Source organism: Coregonus clupeaformis, chromosome 4 (genome assembly GCF_020615455.1).
Source record: "Coregonus clupeaformis isolate EN_2021a chromosome 4, ASM2061545v1, whole genome shotgun sequence".
Taxonomy (NCBI): domain Eukaryota; kingdom Metazoa; phylum Chordata; class Actinopteri; order Salmoniformes; family Salmonidae; genus Coregonus; species Coregonus clupeaformis.
Window position 1 is genome coordinate 6422616 of NC_059195.1, and position 20407 is coordinate 6443022.

At 41.0% G+C, this 20407-nt stretch overlaps 1 protein-coding gene across 2 annotated transcripts in view; it reads left to right on the top strand.

The window, feature by feature from the left end:
• The window catches only part of LOC121550489 (inactive dipeptidyl peptidase 10), a 382617-nt gene that overhangs the window by 149794 nt on the left and 212416 nt on the right, over window positions 1-20407 (top strand). Inside the window, exon 1 of one of the 2 annotated variants that reach the window (XM_041862770.2) lies at window positions 19034-19535. The exons of the other annotated variant lie outside the window; for it this stretch is intronic. Within the exon in view, the coding sequence (XP_041718704.1) occupies window positions 19467-19535 (69 nt within the window). The 5' untranslated portion in view covers window positions 19034-19466. Of the gene's footprint in view, window positions 1-19033; window positions 19536-20407 lie in introns of those variants that run through there. 2 annotated transcript variants of the gene reach the window in all.

The following is a 20407-nucleotide window of genomic DNA, read 5'->3' on the forward strand; positions in this document are numbered from 1 at the left end:
ACAGCCTATAGGGAGGAGGTCAGAGATCTGGCCGTGTGGTGCCAGGACAACAACCTCTCCCTCAACGTGACCAAGACAAAGGAGATGATTGTGGACTACAGGAAAAAAAAGAGGACTGAGCACGCCCCCATTCTCATCGACGGGGCTGTAGTGGAACAGGTTGAGAGCTTCAAGTTCCTTGGTGTCCACATCACCAACGAACTATCATGGTCCAAACACACCAAGACAGTTGTGAAGAGGGCATGACAAAGCCTATTCCCCCTCAGGAGACTAAAAAGATTTGGCATGGGTCCTCAGATCCTCAAAAAATTCTACAGCTGCACCATCGAGAGCATCCTGACTGGTTGCATCACCGCCTGGTATGGCAACTGCTTGGCCTCCGACCGCAAGGCACTACAGAGGGTAGTGCGTACGGCCCAGTACATCACTGGGGCAAAGCTTCCTGCCATCCAGGACCTCTATACCAGGCAGTGTCAGAGGAAGGCCCTCAAAATTGTCAAAGACTCCAGCCACCCTAGTCATAGACTGTTCTCTCTGCTACCGCACGGCCAAAGCGGTACCGGAGTGCCAAGTCTAGGTCCAAAAGACTTCTCAACAGCTTCTACCCCCAAGCCATAAGACTCCTGAACAGCTAATCATGGCTACCCGGACTATTTGCACTGCCCCCCCAACCCATCCTTTTTACGCTGCTGCTACTCTGTTAATTATTTATGCATAGTCACTTTAACTCTACCCACATGTACATATTACCTCAACTACCTCAACTAGCCGGTTCCCCCGCACATTGACTCTGCAACGGTACCCCCCTGTATATATAGCCTCCCTACTGTCACCTTATTTTACTTCTGCTCTTTTTTTTCTCAACACTTTTTTTGTTGTTTTATTTTAACTTTTTTTGTTTAAAATAAAAGGGCTGTAAGTAAGCATTTCACTGTAATGTCTGCACCTGTTGTATTCGGCGCATGTGACCAATAAAATTTGATTTGATTTGATTTGACATTATGGGGTATTTTGTGTAGATTAATGAGAAGAAAAAAAACAATTTAATCAATTTTAGAATAAGGCTGTAACGTAACAAAATGTGGAAAAAGTCAAGGGGTCTGAATATTCCAAAGGCACTGTATGCTCAAATGAAACATTGTTCATATTTGCAGTCAATTTCTTCCACATATATTCCATTATATGCTCTGACTGTTTACCCACTCATATTGTCAGAGAGCTGGAATAAAAGACAAGTATATATTGTTTATCAAGGAAAAAATCCTATTGATCAAAGCCTGGCTCGAGCAGGGTAGATGTAAGCACAGATGTAAGTGATTTAACACTAATTCTCAGGTGGCTGACTCATGTTGACAAAGGTTTGATTGTGTAGGGCAGTGGTATTAAAACTTTTTCAGCTGGGACCCCATTTTTTGCACAAGAATTTCTCGCAACCCCACTCAACCTCAAATCTAATGACACAACCTTATAATCAGTACATTTGTATTTTTACCTCAACAAATAACTTTCAATTCATTACATTTTCTCTAATCAAAATGAAAATAAACCAATAAATACATTTGTACTTTTCTAATGATCTTTCTCAAAAAACCTTTGTATATTATTCCATACATAATCTGTAATCTTATGTTTTTGTCCCCCCAAAAAAAAAAAAAAAAAGATTACAAAATAATAATAATTGTGACCACACTAGGGGCCGCGACCCCAACTTTGAATACCACTGGTGTAGTGCCAGCCTACCTAGCAAACAGGGAACATCCTAACAACATTAGGTGACGTTCCCATTAGGTCCCTTTAAGGCTTTCGTTGAGATGTTATCCCACTGATGTTCTGAGAACGTTCTAGGAACATTAAAACATTATATTAACCTCGGGACTATAAGAGGATGTTCAGTACAGGTCCTGGTTTGGTCGCAGTATAACGTTATAATAAGATATTTTGATGTTCATTAGTGAACGTTACGAAAAGGTTCCTATTTGGTTCTGATAGGACGTTATCCATGGGACATTCAATGACCACAAGGGGACGTTTCACGATGATGATGGTCCCAAGGGAATGTTGTCTGGTGGACCTTTGCCTAGTTCCTTGTTAATTGCCAGGACGTCACTGAGAACCATGTCAGGACCTTTTTGGGACGTTCTAAGGACTTTCATTTTACTAGTCTTCATGACATTGTGTGATGGTCCCAAGGGAACGTTCTCTGGAGGATTTTGTATAGTTCCCTGTAAGTTACTAGGACATCACTGATGACCTTGTCAGGACGTTTGTAAGATGTTCTCAAGACATTTGTTTTACCAGTCGTCAGGACGTCACGCGATGGTCCCTGGTGTCCCAAACCATTATAAGTAATGAAATGGTATGGGGTTTTAAAGGTGACAGGCAAAAGTATCCATAACAACCATAACACTTAATAATAGTGCTAATTTAGGCTTCATAAAATAATCCTAAACAGCATTTTTGTCTATCACTACATTATGGCTGCCATTTCTACTTTTTGGTGAAGATGTCATTTTCTGGCCATAGAATGCAAGGATGACGTCATTTTAGGCAAAAAGCAAAGAAAAATGGCTTACTGCAAGCAACACAAGCTACAGACATGGCATTTTGTGAGCCCTTTTCTGGATCAGTAATGAAACAAATGATACTGACATGATGTGTGAAGTCACTTGTATATCCTGGGAATAAACATTTATGTAAATAATGATCACTCATATGCAGATAATGATATGATCTGGTTAGTCAGCTAGCTATAGCCAGTCAGTGAATTCCCAATCAATGGGATGAGGCTGCCGTTCAAACAGATAAAACTAGCTAGCTAGCCAACAAGTTATTCATAGGAAATAAGTGGATGAAATGTACTGTGAACACAAGGTTAGAGCTGGGGATTATATCTAGTAGCTACCTAACTAGCAAAGAAGGTACATCCTGGTGAAATTTCTTTGAAAATCATTTTCTCAATTACAAATACTCTCACCACTTTAGCACTGTCCATAAAGATAATCGTAAACAATAGTGTCATTTCAGGTGATACACCGAACAAAAATATAAACACAAGTGTTAGTGTTAGTCCCATATTTCATGAGATGAAATAAAAGATCCCAGAAATGTTCCATATGCACAAAAAGCTTATTTCTCTCAGATTCTGGTCACAAATTTGTTTACATCCCTGCTAGTGAGCATTTCTCCTTTGCCAATATAATCTTTCCACATGACAGGTGTGGCTTATCAAGAAGCTGATTTAACAGCATGATCTTTACACAGGTGCACCTTGTGCTGGGGACAATAAAAGGCCACTCTAAAATGTGCAGTTTTGTCACACAACACAATGCCACAGATGTCTCAAGTTTTGAGGGAGCGTGCAAATGGCATGTTGACTGCAGGAATGTCCACCAGAGCTGTTGCCAGATAATTTAGTGTTCATTTCTCTACCAGAAGCTGCATCCAACATTGTTTTAGAGAATTTGGCAGTACGTCCAACCGGCCTCACAACCGTAGACCATGTGTATGGCGTCGTGTGGGTTAGCGGTTTGCTGATGTCATGTTATCGATGGGAATTTGAATGCACAGAGATACCATGACGAGATCCTGAGGCCCATTGTCGTTCCATTCATCCGCCGCCATCACCTCATGTTCTAACATAAATAAAATAAAAAATTAATTTTAGTCATTTAGCAGACGCTCTTATCCAGAGCGACTTACATGAGCAATTAGGGTTAAGTGCCTTGCTTAAGGGAATATCGACAGATTTGTCACCTTGTCGGCTCGGGGATTAGAACGAGCGACCTTTCGGTTGCTGGCACTACGCTCTTACCCACTAAGCTACCTGCCGCATGATAATGCACGGCCCCATGTCGCAAAGTTATGTACACAATTCTTGGAAGCTGAAAATGTCCCAGTTCTTCCATGGCCTGCATACTCACCAGTCATGTCACCCATTGAGCATGTTTGGGATGCTCTGGATCGACGTGTATGACAGCGTGTTCCAGTTCCCGCCAATATCCAGCAACTTCACACAGCCATTGAAGAGGAGTGGGACAACATTCCACAGGCCATCTATGCAAAGGAGATGTTTCGTGCTGCATGAGGCAAATGGTGGTCACACCAGATACTGACTGGTTTTCTAATCCACGCCCCTACCTTTAAAAAAAAAAGGTATCTGTGACCAACAGATCCATATCTATATTTCCAGTCATGTGAAATCCATAGATTAGGGCCTAATGAATTTATTTCAATTGACTAGTTTCCTTACATGAACCGTAACTCAGTAAAATCTTTTAAACTATTGCATGTTGCGTTTATATTTTTGTTCAGTATAGTTAGCTAGATGGATAACAGTGTTTTGTCTTCTCATTCCGCAGCATAAATCTGACTGGGCACAGAGGGTCTCACTGTGCAGCGCAAGTGAAAAGTTGAAACTACTTCAAAATCCCGGCACCAGATTATTTCCTGACTGGAATGGCTGGATCAAATGTAAAAGGGTCATTCTACAGATTCGGTGCCTTTTGTGATTGAGGAGGATGAAACAATGAACATTAAAATCTTAAGCTTTTTTTTATTTGATGTGACAAAGTAATGTGTGTACTTGATAGAAAATACCTTTTCCCATCTCAATGTAGAGTATTAAGTTATTATTCTGTATTATTTTCTCAAACAAGTCCCAATTTAATTCAACCCCGTCACAGTCATTTTGTTATTCAACTATTCATTTTTCCAATAAGCTTGAGATCAGCTTCTGGCATAATCTCACAGTTTAGATGTCCCTTGTAAATAATGGCATATTGTAATTAAAGAGAAAATCAAGAAAAACTGACCAGCACCATCCTTTCCAGTTTACGATGAAGAAATGTCTAATCTAACTCCACATTTTCGCAAGAAATGTGCAAGAATGCTGCGTAATTCCTGATAAAATTGAAATAGCCTTATTTACCCTGATTTAATACACACAATAAAAACACTATTGATGTTATATTTTGTGTATTTAATACAAAAATGTAAAAAAAAAATCTCGTAACAGGGATGAATGCACCGCAACAGGGTTGAAAATCATGTAACAGGGTTGAGTGAAAAGCATCACGTGTCATATGTTTTATCTTTTGAGATCACTAACATGTTGCCATTTTTTAAACATTTAAAAAAAATGTAAACCTACTGTCAACATAGCTTTTAAAATCTAAAGAATCTAGATGAAAGCTAGACAGAGTAAAACACATTAATGAACTAATAACAGTAACAACATTTCATTGATTTCATAAAAATATCCATCTGATAATGGCAGGAGTCTGTTTGAACATTGAGCAAACATCTTAACATTGATAACCTATATAGGTCACATGTTGCCATTTTTTTACATTTTAAACTACTGTCAACATAGCTTTTTAAGTTTAAACAATCAAGATGAAATCTAGACAGATTAAAACACATTAATAAACTAACAACAGTTACAACATTTCATTGATTTCATAGAAATATCCAGAGTAATGGCAGGAATGTCTGTGTTGTTTGAATGTTTGAACATTAAGCAAACATCTTAACATTAATAACCTATAGGTAAGCCTACAGTTTGTTCACCATTTTTACTGAGAGAGCCTAGCCCACACTTCCTTCTGTATTTCCATGTGCCTAGAAGTCACCGGTTTAGGGGGGATCAATGTGTTCCAAGATGTCCTCAAATGGATACCACAGGATATCATCAAGAAGTGGCCAGAAGTACCTATTTGGTCCAGCACAGCACATGCATTTGACCTGCACATGGGATTCATCTGTGGCTAGAATTATTCCGGGGATAGAAATCGTCATCATATTTGGCCACGCACCATTTCCCCGCATATGTCTGGATTTGCCCAATCAACCTCCCTCTGTGACACGACTGATGTAACTTTAGGGGTAAATGTGAAATGTTGTGTATTGAAACACTGGCATTCCAGTTTCTTGTTGTGGACTGTGCACATACAGCTTACATCACGGTAGGCAATTTGCCTTGCAGCCACACAAACAACTTGGTGGATCCGCATTGTGGATGGAACTACTGGCAAATTGGCTGGCATACCTTGGGACGGCTTTCTCGATGGCCTCGTCTTCAATGAAGTAAAGCTTGATGGCAGTGTTGTTCTCCTCTAAGACCCTGTACAGAGTATGAGCATTTGGGATGTCACATCCTTGACTTATCAGCCTGTCTGCGGTTCTTTTTAGGGTTGCACCAACACCATCTGGTGCTCCCTTCCCATGCCCTGCTTCAAAGAAATTCCAAGACCCTGCCCTCAAGCCCCTCTTGGCCAGTTCTGTGCTGAACAGAAAGAAATTGCCTTTTTGCCTGTACTGGGTACAAGGGCCATCGCTGAAGAAGTGTACTGTTGATATGTTGGGGTGGGTATGTTGCAGGTCATCAAGCACAGGACTGAGGTGTGCCCAGATAGCAGGAGGAGCCTTATTCCTTGATGGAGAAATGGTGGTGAAGCAAGTTGGTTGCTGATTCTGTCCAACGTAGAGGACACCTGTGTGGAGGACGGCCTGTTCATGAGATGAACCAAAGTGAACAGACTGTATCTCTGTCCCATATCTGCAGGTTAAGTTTTCTGAAAAATCAATATGGATAAGGCACTCATCTGCAGACATGTTTTTCTTGAGTTCGCGACAGTAAGCATACTGCTGTTTAATGTTGAAAAGATGTTTCCGAAACCTAAAGAGGAGCGTATGAAACAACTGTACTAGTTGTTCCTGCGTCATGTTTACCTCATCCTTCACAGTGACTTTTACTGTTTGACCTTCCTCATTTTTTCTTTGCTTTTCTTTGACCATACACTGGAGAAAGACAACATTTTCATCAGCAGCATACAAGCTTGACATTGGAACTGTTTGGTTCTTGCATTGTTCACATTCACCGTACATGCACTGCTTATTCAAGGAACTACAACACACACTTTCAACTAAATCTTCAAGCACTGACGATTCAATAAGCTTAATTTGTTTGAGCTTCTCTGCGACAAAGGTCAGGTTTTCGTGAAGCTTACACATACAAGTGTCCCGATCAGCAAGGGAAGGGTAAACCACCCAGAAAGGCCGGAGGCGGCTGAACATGGAGTATGAAATTTCTTCTGTGTTCTCTGCAAGAAACTTCCTATGCAGATTTTTCAACGTGTCAAGGAGGAACCTCTTCTGCATCTTCTGTTTGTTCTTTGTTTTAGTTTGCTTTTTGCCAGTGGTCATTCTACTGATATCATCACGTGTGAAGAAATCCCTCACCCTCTTCTTGATGTCCACAAAGTTTGAGATTTTCTTTCTTTGAAATGTAGATACACTGCCTGTGAGCTTCCAGCGTTTCTTTGAAAAACCCAAAGCAGACTCTGAAAATGATTGCAGTCTATACTTCTTAATAATGTTACCTGCCACTACTCTGGATATAATTTGCTTCTCTCGTTCAGTTTTTGCTTTTTTATAATGCTCCTTTATTTGAGCAACGAGTGCTGTGTGATGCAGTGCAGATCTTCTGACATCACTTGGTACAGCTGTGGATTTTGACGAAGTCTTCTTTTCTAAACGCTGGAGCCTTTTTTGTACTTTTCTTTGGCCCTCCTTTCTTCATCAAGACATTTCTGTAAATCAGCTACCTGCTTTCTCAATTTGTCTTTTGTCTTTCTTGATTTTTTTCTTCCCCTTCACAGATTGTCTAAAACAAACAAATAGACAATTCAATTCAATTTTATTTATTGTATCAAATCATAACAAGGTAAGTTCATAAGCAGTATAAATAAATGTTAAAGATACTATTACAATGTGAATATGTCTAAGCAGTTTTGAAGAAATAGTGTACAAAGTTACCAGAAATCATATTTGTATGCACTCCTTTGCACTCCTATTCTCTCTCTCTCTCTCTCTCTCTCTCTCTCTCTCTCTCTCTCTCTCTCTCTCTCTCTCTCTCTCTCTCTCTCTCTCTCTCTCTCTCTCTCTCTCTCTCTCTCTCTCTCTCTCTCTCTCTCACACACACAATCTTTTTCCTAACCTTGTGGGCTCATGTGACATCACCACGTCTCTATCAGGACTTTGTGGAGGGGTGGCAATAGTATTAACAGCCATTTCCCTTGCTTTTGCCGCTCCTTCGCTTTTCTCCATCCCTTTCTCCTCATCTTTTGACCTCTCTTATCTAGATCTCCTATTCCTTTCTTCTTTCCTGCTAAAACATATTTTGTCCATCTCATGCGTTCACTCCTGAGGTACTTTTCCCTTCGTTCTGGATCAGCATTTCTTCTTGCCCTGTACTCTCTTTGCCTTTCTGCTGCTGTTTTTGCCATTGTTGAATCTGAAATTGTAGGTCAAGGTCAAGTCAATGACCAGTTTACTCTCCAAAACTAATTACTGTATCCTTTTAATCACTATGTAGTAAAATGAACGTGAACTTGCAGATAATACTCCTAAATATGTCAGTACAAACCAGTCGGCTAGTGAACATGAACCCCTCACGCACCAGTTGCCAAGGCAGTATACTATATGTCTTTTTAGACTAGTCTTCATTTACATTCTCTAGTCTTTTTATGCATTACCAAATTATGCTTTAAAGCAACAAAACTTTATTTTCTGTTGATTGTGTGTCCATGACCACCACCACCTCGTGTCTTAAAGATCTTACATTTCCAGGAGAATTACCTGACCACCGGTGCGCGGATGTCCCTCACCTTCCTCTCTATGTGTGTTTCCTTTCTGCTGCTGTTTTTTCCATTGTTGAATCTGAAATTGTAGGTCAAGGTCAAGTCAATGACCTGCTTACTCTTCAAGACTAAATATTGTATCCTTTTAATCACTATGTAGTAAAATGAACATGAACTTGCAGATAATACTCCTAAATATGTCAATGTATATAGGAGAGAGAACAAATTAATTGTCACTTTTTTTAAGTTATTATTTTCAAAAATTCCTCGTACTTTTAGTTGATACTGTAAAACCGTAAACAACAAACATTCAACAAGAAAATATGATTGGTATTAAGCAATATACATTAAATATTGCTAAGATTTAACTATTCAACCCTGTAACAGCCATTCAACCCCGTAACATTGAAAAATGTGATGGGGTTGAATGTGACAGGGTTGAAGATTTTGTGCTAATCTGTTGCTAATTCGGGATGCTAGCAGCTAGCAGTGTGCCACATGGCCTTATTCAACAAAATACATTGTTATACTTCATAGCTATAAAACAATTCTTGGTAAAATCTTAACTATGAATTCCCCCCCCCCCCCAACAGAGTTGAATACCTGAGATTGACAAAGCCCATATGTGCTTAAAAAACATGAAATATTTATAAAATGTGAGAGAGCAGCTTACCACTTGTCACACCAGGCTTCTCTGAAGACTTGTATGATGTCACACTCATAAATGATATCCACAGGATCAAACCATTATTTAATTGTGAGTGGGGGTATTGTTGCGTTACGGGGTTGAAAGAAATACAAGGACAGGGGTAAAAGCCTGAATTTCTCAGAAAATAAAATGTCTTATGCTGAGAAAATGGATTATGCATAATAAGGGGGAATATACAATTAATTTAACAAAAAAAAAGCATTATTATTTAACACTGTGTACTCAAAATGAGTCACGCCATTTGCATGATGGTCAATAGGGACAGGCGAAATTCTTAATACTCCTAAGAAAAGCAAACATATAAGTATTGAAATTCATCTCTGTTTAAAATCATATTCTCTACTCCATATTAAAAACATGTAAAACTTTGAAATGTTGTAATTTAAGTGTAGTTTGATAAATGTTCTGACAAGTTATAACACTAGTACATCTTGGGACACTGACAATACTGAAATGTCACCGAATCTGTAGAATGACCCAAAACATGAAATAGAGTTCAGATTATGTTCTCAACTGTACAATATTGTGCATGTGAGCTCAGAGATGTGTGAAATTGAGCACCTAAATCAGATCATTTTGGAGCATTCAAAAGGAGCATGTTGACAGCTGGTCATGCCTCTCTTAGTGCTATATCAAGGATACAAAATCTACTCGGACTAAAATATTATTGCAGATCATATCATGATATTAGATGTTGTAAAAAGAAACGTTTTAAAATGCAGGAACACCTTTGCCTGTCACCTTTAAGGTAAGTGGTACGCTGTTCAGCTAAAATAGTGTAAAAATCTTTAATGGATGACAAAATGATTTCATTTGACATGATCACTTAGTACTGACTTTCAAAATGACCCCACCTGGGATTTTAACTCACAACCTCTGGATTTGGGGTACACTGATCTTTCTGCTGTGCCACAAAGTCTCTAGCATTCTTAGAGGTCCCATACACATGCATAACCTATAGTACATCTCTGCACTTAGCAAAATAGTGCCATCTGCACTGTTATTTTAGTTATCAGTTAATCTGACTATTCTCTCATCATTGATTTAATTAACTTATTTCAGCAATTTTACTGTTTTCGGTGTAGCTGTCTAATGGTGGGGCATATTATTCTGTTTTAATGTTACTCCTGAATCTCTATGATACATATAATCGTTTTCTTAAGTTTATTTTTAACAGAGCTGATTCACTTTGAAGTGCAAAGTGTAGGAACACAGGTGAAATAGGTCATTGACACAGACATGGTGGCGTAGCAAGAAGATCAGAACGCTGTGAAACAAGAGCTTGTGGGTTCAAATCCCAGGTGAGGACATAATATATAAACATACACAATGTAATCATGTCTGCCAAATATGTAAGTTGAAAACACTATGTTAAAAAGTGAGGGTGTTGCAAACAGACAAAGAGCTGTGAGTGGTTCACCAATCAGGGCATTGATGGGCTTGGCAACAGTAACAAGGGGTGATGTGTAATGAAACTAGGATCCCTGGTTTGGGGGAGGGGGAGATAATGTTTCTTTGCGACCATCAGGTGATGTCCCCGGAACAAGCCGGGAACTAGACAATAACCTCCAGGGGACCATGACAGAGCGTCCTATAAATGTCATTGGGGACATCCCCGGAACAAACCAGGAAGTAGACAAAACCTTCAGGGGACCATGACACAATATCCCAAGAATGTCCTCGGGACAAACCGGGAACTAGACAAAGCCTCTAGGGGACCTTTCTTTTTATTTATTTTTTTATTTGACATTTTAGTCATTTATCCAGAGCGACTTACAGGAGCAATTAGGGTTAAGTGCCTTGCTCAAGGGAACATTGACAGATTTTTCACTTAGATGGCTCGGTATTTGAACCAACAACCATTCAGTTACTGGCCCAACGCTCTTAACATCACAAGAATGTCCTTAAAACGTCTTCTAGGACTTCCCCAGGACAAACCATGAGCTAAACAAATGTTTCTTAGATTGATGCACCGATGCCCATAACCATGTGTGTGAGGTGCATACTTTTGTTTCAAATAACATTTGTCTAAGACTACCAAGATTCACTCTGTGTGACCCTGCAGTAAAAGGTTATTAACTAGCACCTAGTACAAAGTTAGTTCATGGTTAGCATTCGAGAGTTAACTAACCTCATAAAATATAATGGTTAAAAAGACATATAATTGGCGCGTCTCATATGTACACATGAAAATACAAATAAAGTCATTGTGGCCGCCATTTTGTCACATACATTTACATACAAAACTATCCAGCTGGCCTTCATACACACAGCAATGCAAATGCTGTCGCACCCTGATCTGTTTCACCTGTCTTTGTGATTGTCTCCAGCCCCCTCCAGGTGTCACCCATCTTCCCCATTATCCCCAGTGTATTTATACTTGTGTTCTCTGTTTGTCTGTTGCCAGTTCGTTTTGTTTCGTGAAGCCTACCAGCGGTTTTACCCTTGCTCCTGTCTTTCTCTAAGTTCCTGTTTTCTAGTTTCCCGGTTTTGACCATTCTGCCTGCCCTGACCCTGAGACTGCCTTCCGTTCTGTACCTTTTGGACTCTGATCTGGATTACTGACCTCTGCCTGCCCTTGATCTGTCGTTTGCCTGCCCCCTGTTTTTGTAGTAAACTTTTGTTACTTTGACACTGTCTGCATCTGGGTCTTGCACATGCAGCACATCAGGCATACTGTGATGTTCTCCATGGCTATAATCGGGATTCAGGACCAATGTGTAATAATATGAAATCACATTGCTGCGACGTGTTGAGGAGGAAAGGAAGATGACCAAATGCTGTGGTTATGATATTACCTCCAGATTACGTTGCCACAATGAGTGCCGCAGTGCTAGCTGTGCCACTAGAGATCCTGGTTCGAAAACAGGCTCTGTCGTAGCCGGCTGCGACCGAGAGACCCATGGGGCGGCGCACAATTGGCCCAGGGTAGGGGAGGGAATGGCTGGCAAGGATGTAGCTCAGTTGGTAGAGCATGGCATTTGCAACGCCAGGGTTGTGGGTTCGATTCCCACAGGGGGCCAGTATGAAAAAAATAAAAAATAATGTATGCACTCACTAACTGTAAGTCGCTCTGGATAAGAACGTCTGCTAAATGACTAAAAATGTAAAATGTGATTTCATGACATTACCAATAATTACCAATCCATTACGTCAGGGTTGGTCGTGGTTACGTAACGTGTTTGCTGGGAAGAGCTGCTTCCAATCAAACATATTCCACCAAAAATAAATAAACTCAGATTACATCAATCAAATCTAATTTTATTTGTCACATGCTTAATAAACAACAGGTGTAGAATAACAGTGAAATGCTTACTTACGGGCACTTACCAACAATGCAGAGAGAATAAAATATAAATAATAGAAAAATGATAACGCAAGGAATAAATACACAATGAGTAACGATAACTTGGCTATATACACGGGGTACAAGTACAGAGTCGATGTGTAGGGGTACAAAGTAATTCAGGTAGATATTTACATCAAATCAAATCAAATCAAATTTTATTGGTCACATGCGCCGAATACAACAGGTGCAGACATTACAGTGAAATGCTTACTTACAGCCCTTAACCAACAGTGCATTTATTTTAAACAAAAAAAGTAAGAATAAAACAACAACAAAAAAAGTGTTGAGAAAAAAAGAGCAGAAGTAAAATAAAGTGACAGTAGGGAGGCTATATATACAGTAAAATAAAGTGACAGTAGGGAGGATATATATACAGGGGGGTACCGTTGCAGAGTCAATGTGCGGGGGCACCGGCTAGTTGAGGTAGTTGAGGTAATATGTACATGTGGGTAGAGTTAAAGTGACTATGCATAAATACTTACTTAACAGAGTAGCAGCAGCGTAAAAAGGATGGGGTGGGGGCAGTGCAAATAGTCCGGGTAGCCATGATTAGCTGTTCAGGAGTCTTATGGCTTGGGGGTAGAAGCTGTTGAGAAGTCTTTTGGACCTAGACTTGGCACTCCGGTACCGCTTGCCGTGCGGTAGCAGAGAGAACAGTCTATGACTAGGGTGGCTGGAGTCTTTGACAATTTTGAGGGCCTTCCTCTGACACCGCCTGGTATAGAGGTCCTGGATGGCAGGAGCTTTGCCCCAGTGATGTACTGGGCCGTACGCACTACCCTCTGTAGTGCCTTGCGGTCAGAGGCCAAGCAGTTGCCATACCAGGCGGTGATGCAACCAGTCAGGATGCTCTCGATGGTGCAGCTGTAGAATTTTTTGAGGATCTGAGGACCCATGCCAAATCTTTTAGTCTCCTGAGGGGGAATAGGCTTTGTCGTGCCCTCTTCACGACTGTCTTGGTGTGTTTGGACCATGATAGTTCGTTGGTGATGTGGACACCAAGGAACTTGAAGCTCTCAACCTGTTCCACTACAGCCCCGTCGATGAGAATGGGGGCGTGCTCAGTCCTCTTTTTTTTTCCTGTAGTCCTGTCTTTGACCCAAGTTAAACATACAGTTGAAGTCGGAAGTTTACATACACACATTTCTTGTTAACAAACTATAGTTTTGGCAAGTCGGTTAGGACATCTACTTTGTACATGACACAGGTAATTTTTCCAACAATTGTTTACAGACAGATTATTTCACATATAATTCACTGTATCACAATTCCAGAGGGTCAGAAATGTACATACACTAAGTTGACTGTGCCTTTAAACAGCTTGGAAAATTCCAGAAAATGATGTCATGGCTTTAGAAGATTCTGATAGGCTAATTGACATCATTTGAGTCAATTGGAGGTGTACCTGTGGATGTATTTCAAGGCCTACCTTCAAACTCAGTGCCTCTTTGCTTGACATCATGGGAAAACCAAAAGAAATCAGCCAAGACCTCAGAAAAATTATTGTAGACCTCCACAAGTCTGGTTCATCCTTGGGAGCAATTTCCAAATGCCTGAAAGTACCACGTTCATCTGTACAAACAATAGTACGCAAGTATAAGCACCATGGGACCACGCAGCCGTCATACCGCTCAGGAAGGAGAAGCGTTCTGTCTCCTAGATATGAATGTACTTTGGTGCGAAAAGTGCAAATCAATCCCAGAACAACAGCAAAGGACCTTGTGAAGATGCTGGAGGAAACGGGTACAAAAGTATCTATATCCACAGTAAAACGAGTCCTCTATCAACATAACCTGAAAGGTCGCTCAGCAAGGAAGAAGCCACTGCTCCAAAACTGCCATAAAAAAGCCAGACTACGGTTTGCAACTGCACATGGGGACAAAGATCGTACCTTTTGGAGAAATGTCCTCTGGTCTGATGAAACAAAAATAGAACTGTTTGGCCATAATGACCATCGCTATGTTTGGAGGAAAAGGGGGATTGCTTGCAAGCCGAAGAACACCATCCCAACCGTGAAGCATGGGGGTGGCAGCATCATGCTGTGGGGGTGCTTTGCTGCAGGAGGGACTGGTGCACTTCACAAAATAGATGGCATCATGAGGAAGGAAGATTATGTGGATATATTGAAGCAACATCTCAAGACATCAGTCAGTTAGTTAAAGCTTGGTCGCAAATGGGTCTTCAAAATGGATAATGACCCCAAGCATACTTCCAAAGTTGTGGCAAAATGGCTTAAGGACAACAAAGTCAAGGTATTGGAGTGGCCATCACAAAGCCCTGACCTCAATCCTATAGAACATTTGTGGGCATAACTGAAAAAGCATGTGCGAGCAAGGAGGCCTACAAACCTGACTCAGTTACACCAGCTCTGTCAGGAGAAATGGGCCAACATTTACCCAACTTATTGTGGGAAGCTTGTGGAAGGCTACCCGAAACGTTTGACCCAAGTTAAACACTTTAAATGCAATGCTACCAAATACTAATTGAGTGTATGCAAACTTCTGACCCTCTGGGAATGTGATGAAATAATTAAAAGCTGAAATAAAACATTCTCTACTATTATTCTGACATTTCACGTTCTTAAAATAAAGTGGTGATCCTAACTGACCTAAGACAGGGAATTTTTACTAGGATTAAATGTCAGGAATTGTGAAAAACTGAGTTTAAATGTATTTGGCTAAGGTGTATGTAAACTTCCGACTTCAACTGTATAGGGGGGATAAAGAGACTAGGCAACATAATAAACAGGAACAGCAGCGTATGGGATGAGTCAAAAGAGTTAGTGAAAAAAGGGTAAATGCAGATAGTTAAATAGTTTACCAATATCTACCCAGACTAACTATTTAGCAGTCTTATGGCTTGGGAGTAGAAGCTGTTCAGGGTCCTGTTGGTTCCATACTGCATCAGTACCGCTTGGTTGGCTGAGTCTTTGACCATTTTTAGGGCATTCCTTTGACACTGCCTAGTATATAGGTCCTGGATGACAGGGAGCTCGGCCCCAGTGATGTACTGAACCCTATACTCTACCCTCTGTAGCGCCTTGCGGTCGAATACCAAGCAGTTGCCATACCAAGCAGTGATACAGCCAGTCAAGATGTTCTCAATGGTGCAGCTGTATAACTTTTTGAGGATCTGAGGGCTCATGCCAAATTCTTTCATCCTGTGATCATTGGTAAACGTTTTTGACAGGGTGGTATCAGTAAAAGCAGGATCTGGCTTGTTCATTGTGTAACAGCGCGAGGTACGGGACTTCAGCACCATTGACAGAATGTGCACAGCTCTGCTCAGTTGCTGAAGAGGATTCATGATTCAAACTGATCAATATTAACCAACCAATAGCTAGCTATGTGTCATACTGTAGCCTATGGTGCTGGACTTGGGCTGGAGCTGTCTGGAGCGTCGTACCGGCACTTGTAATTTTGGGGAATTACCTGCTCCTCTACAAACAAAGTAGCTTATCTCTGGCCGAGATTCATACACCAAGTCAAAACAGGTTGATCAAAGCGGAATATAGGTGGTATCTGCATTGAATAGCAATGGAGAGTGGCCATTCATATCCTGATTCCGCTTTGTTCAAGTTTATTTGCCTCTAGTCTGTGAATCTGTGCGTGACAGTAGGCTGGTCGAGATTGTGCAGATTGCTCCTTAACTATAGCTAACTTAGCATAATTGTCGTTGTCGCCTTTCCAACGGCACTGTAGACAGCCTAAATAAATCTGCAACGCTGGAAAGCTGGGATTCCCCTCTATTAAACAGTAGCCATGTAATTGTAACAATGTTAAACATATTCTAAGAATGGACTAATTGACAAATAACTTGCTGAGCATAGATCGCCCCTGAAACATGAATATTTGAGTCTTGTACACTACCGGTCAAAAGTTTTAGAACACCTACTCATTCAAGGGTTTTTCTTTATTTTTACTATTTTCTACATTGTAGAATAATAGTGAAGATATCAAAACTATGAAATAGCACATATGGAATCATGTAGTAACCAAAAAAGTGTTAAACATATCAAAATATATTCTATATTTGAGATTCTTCAAATAGCCACCCTTTGCCTTGATGACAGCTTTGCACGCTCTTGGCATTCTCTCAACCAGCTTCATGAGGTAGTCACCTGGAATGCATTTCAATTAACAGGTTAGCCTTCTTAAAAGTTAATTTGTGGAATTTCTTTCCTTCTTAATGCGTATGAGCCAATCAGTTGTGTTGTGACAATGTACAGAAGATAGCCGTATTTGGTAAAAGACCAAGTCCATATTATGGCAAGAACAGCTCAAATAAGCAAAGAGAAACGACAGTCCATCATTACTTTAAGACATGAAGGTCAGTCAATACGGAACATTTCATGAACTTGGAAAGTTTCTTCAAGTGCAGTCACAAAAACCATCAAGCGCTATGATGAAACTGGCTCTCATGAGGACCGCCACAGGAATGGAAGACCCAGAGTTACCTCTACTGCAGAGGATAAGTTCATTAGAGTTACCAGCCTCAAAAATTGCAGCCCAAATAAATGCTTCACAGATTCAAGTAACAGACACATCTCAACATCAACTGTTCAGAGGAGACTGTGTGAATCAGGCCATCATGGTTGAATTGCTGCAAAGATACCACTACTAAAGGACACCAATAATAAGAAGAGACTTGCTTGGGCCAAGAAACACGAGCAATGGACATTAGACCGGTGGAAATGTGTCCTTTGGTCTGGAGTCCAAATTTGAGATTTTTGGTTCCAAACGCTGTGTCTTTGTGAGATGCGGTGTGGGTGAACGGATTATCTTCGCATATGTATTTCCCACCGTAAAGCGTGGAGGAGGAAGTGTTATGGTGTGGGGTTGCTTTGCTGGTGACACTGTCTGTGATTTAATTTAGAATTCAAGCACACTTAACCAGCATTGCTACCACAGCATTCTGCAGTGATACACTATCCCATCTAGTTTGGGCTTAGTGGGACTATCATTTGTTTTTCAACAGGGCAATGACCCAACACACCTCCAGCCTGTATAAGGGTTATTTGACCAAGAAGAAGAGTGATGGAGTGCTGCATCAGATGACCTGCCCTCCACAATCCCCTGACCTCAACCAAATTGAAATGGTTTGGGATGAGTCTGACCGTAGAGTGAAGGAAAAGCAGCCAACAAGTGCTCAGCATATGTGGGAACTCCTTCAAGACTGTTGGAGAAGCATTCCAGCTGAAGCTGGTTGAGAGAATGCCAAGAGTGTGCAAAGCTGTCATCAAGGCAAAGGGTGGCTATTTGAAGAATCTCAAATATAAAATATATTTTGATTTGTTTAACACTTTTTTGGTTACTACATTATTCCATGTGCTATTTCATAATTTGATGTCTTCACTATTATTCTACAATGTAGAACATAGTAAAAATAAAGAAAAACCATTGAATGAGTAGGTGTTCTAAAACTTTTGACCAGTAGTGTAAATAAACCTGTCTAGTTAGATACCTTGCTTTGAAGTATCCTACCTTATCCATTTTATCCCTGATTCATTGAATGAGGAAATCATTTTATAAAGACAAAAGTATTTGGTTGTAATGTTGAAATATTTTAAATCAAGGGTGGCAACCATCCTCCAGGACAGCTACTGGGTTTGCAGGCTTTTGTTCAAACCCTGGTCTAACCACATTGTAGCCTAAACATCAGCTGCTCAACAGGACCTTGATAGGCAGACTTGGGTGTTTCAGGGCCGGATCAAAAGCCAAGCATACACACCCAGGAGCTCTCCAGATGGAGGGTTGACCACATGTTGACGTGACTAACAGTGCAGTTCTCCTTTGTGGGGGGTTAAGTGACTTGATCAAGGGCACAATGGCAGGAGATGGTAGGCCTAAATGGGATCAGACACAGCAGCCTTCCAGTGTCAATAATGCTTACTTTTCCATGTAGGCTATAATAAGTCATGAACATTTGGTTAAAAGTCATGGAGAAGTCATCGAAAATGTGTATGAACCCTTAACAGTGAATAATCAGAGGTCTCTATAGCATAATTTCATTTGTGAATATTGGTGAACATAATCTAATAGACCATCCTGGAAAAAGACAGCTCCTGCACTTCTTTTATCCCAAGTCAATCACTGAGCCTACCATCATCAACCGTACACACATACTGGGAAAACTAGTAGAATTTACAGGCTAATGCTTCGGCTATTAACATTCTGAAATAGCAAAATATATGGAAATAATATGCTCATTTGAGGTCTTTGGGTCGTCATTCGATTTATATTATGTCAAACACGTAATCACATCCCCCCCACCCATTTTTCTGTGGGAACGTATCCGCATCAGACCACTCGTTGCCCTCTCCTCTCCCCTCCCAGTTCCTCACCACAACCTCACCCTGGATCACACAGAGTAGACAAGGAGCGAGCAGTCAAGATCCCCTCGTTAGTCGCATGCAGACTGATAGAGGGGTATAGGCAGCCAGTATATTTTCTGTGTTTAGGCTACTTAATTCTGACGACTGAATATTTTGCCCTCTCTTGAACATAATGTGGAGAGACAACCGGCATTAAAAGTGTTCTCGGCAGACATTCGAAGACCTCGCATAATTCATTCGTGACGGACCCCACTGCTGCATGCCTCTTGTTTAAAATTCTGCAATTGTTAAACCGGCGCCTGCTGCCCTCAAAGCTCTCATCTTGTACCACTCGCCTGCGGTTTTGACTAATCCACGGGGCAGTGGGATCCGACTACAGAGCATCTTTAGGAATCACGGCGAGTTGAGTCCAAGTTCTATTACCAGGAGTTTACCATGACAGCCACTAAGGAGGCGGCGCAGCCGAATCAGAGACAGAAGCCACCGCCGAAGGATGATGAGGAGGTGGGCTTGCCAGTCTATCCATTGTGCCAGGATCTGTGGTTAGGCTATTGAAGAGTTAATGAGCTCATTTCTATTTTGACACGTAGTGCTACACAACTACGTGTCAAACTTATTTATTTAGTCTATTCTACAAGGTCAGTTAGGCTATAGAATTATATGGTGTCTAAAATTGGATGCTGCAAATGAATGCCGGTTCTTGTGTGTGGCAGAGTGTGAGAAATAGGGGACATATAACATCTGAAGGCCTACTGTCTATCTTTTAGAAAATGTCATATTCAGGAATATATTTCCTAGTCTACAGCAGGGGAGTAAAGTGATGTGTCTTTCGCTGGATATGTTGCGGTTTAACTGTCCGCTATAGCCGGTGGCTTATTTACCCTATAGCTTTCTGTCCACGAGCACCCAATCGTGCAATAATATGAAAATACATTAAGCACTTGCGCTACATATATCACTATTATATAAATTAGTGGCTCTGTAGGAAGAGCTTGTCAGCTGTCATGCCCGAGAGCATTGAGTTCTCTCGTGGGAATCGGGAAAATGTGCACTGCCAGAGAGATAGATAGAGAGCGACCGGCGCCGCGTGCGTGTTCGGCTCGTGCAAGATTGTAATTCAGCCATTGCCTCCTGTCAACTAGGTCAGTTCTATCTGGGATCCTTGGGACGTCCCCACCCTAACCTAAACCTACCATTATCCTAACCCGTACCTTAACCATAACCCTTGCCTAACCCTAACCATTTTACATGTCAACTTCAATGGAGTAGGGACGTCCCAATTAACCCAGATAGCAGGGACCCTGTCAGCTGTCCGCGACACATTGAAAGAGAACTGCCGTGAAGAATCACTCTGAAAATCGTCTAACGCCGGGGTC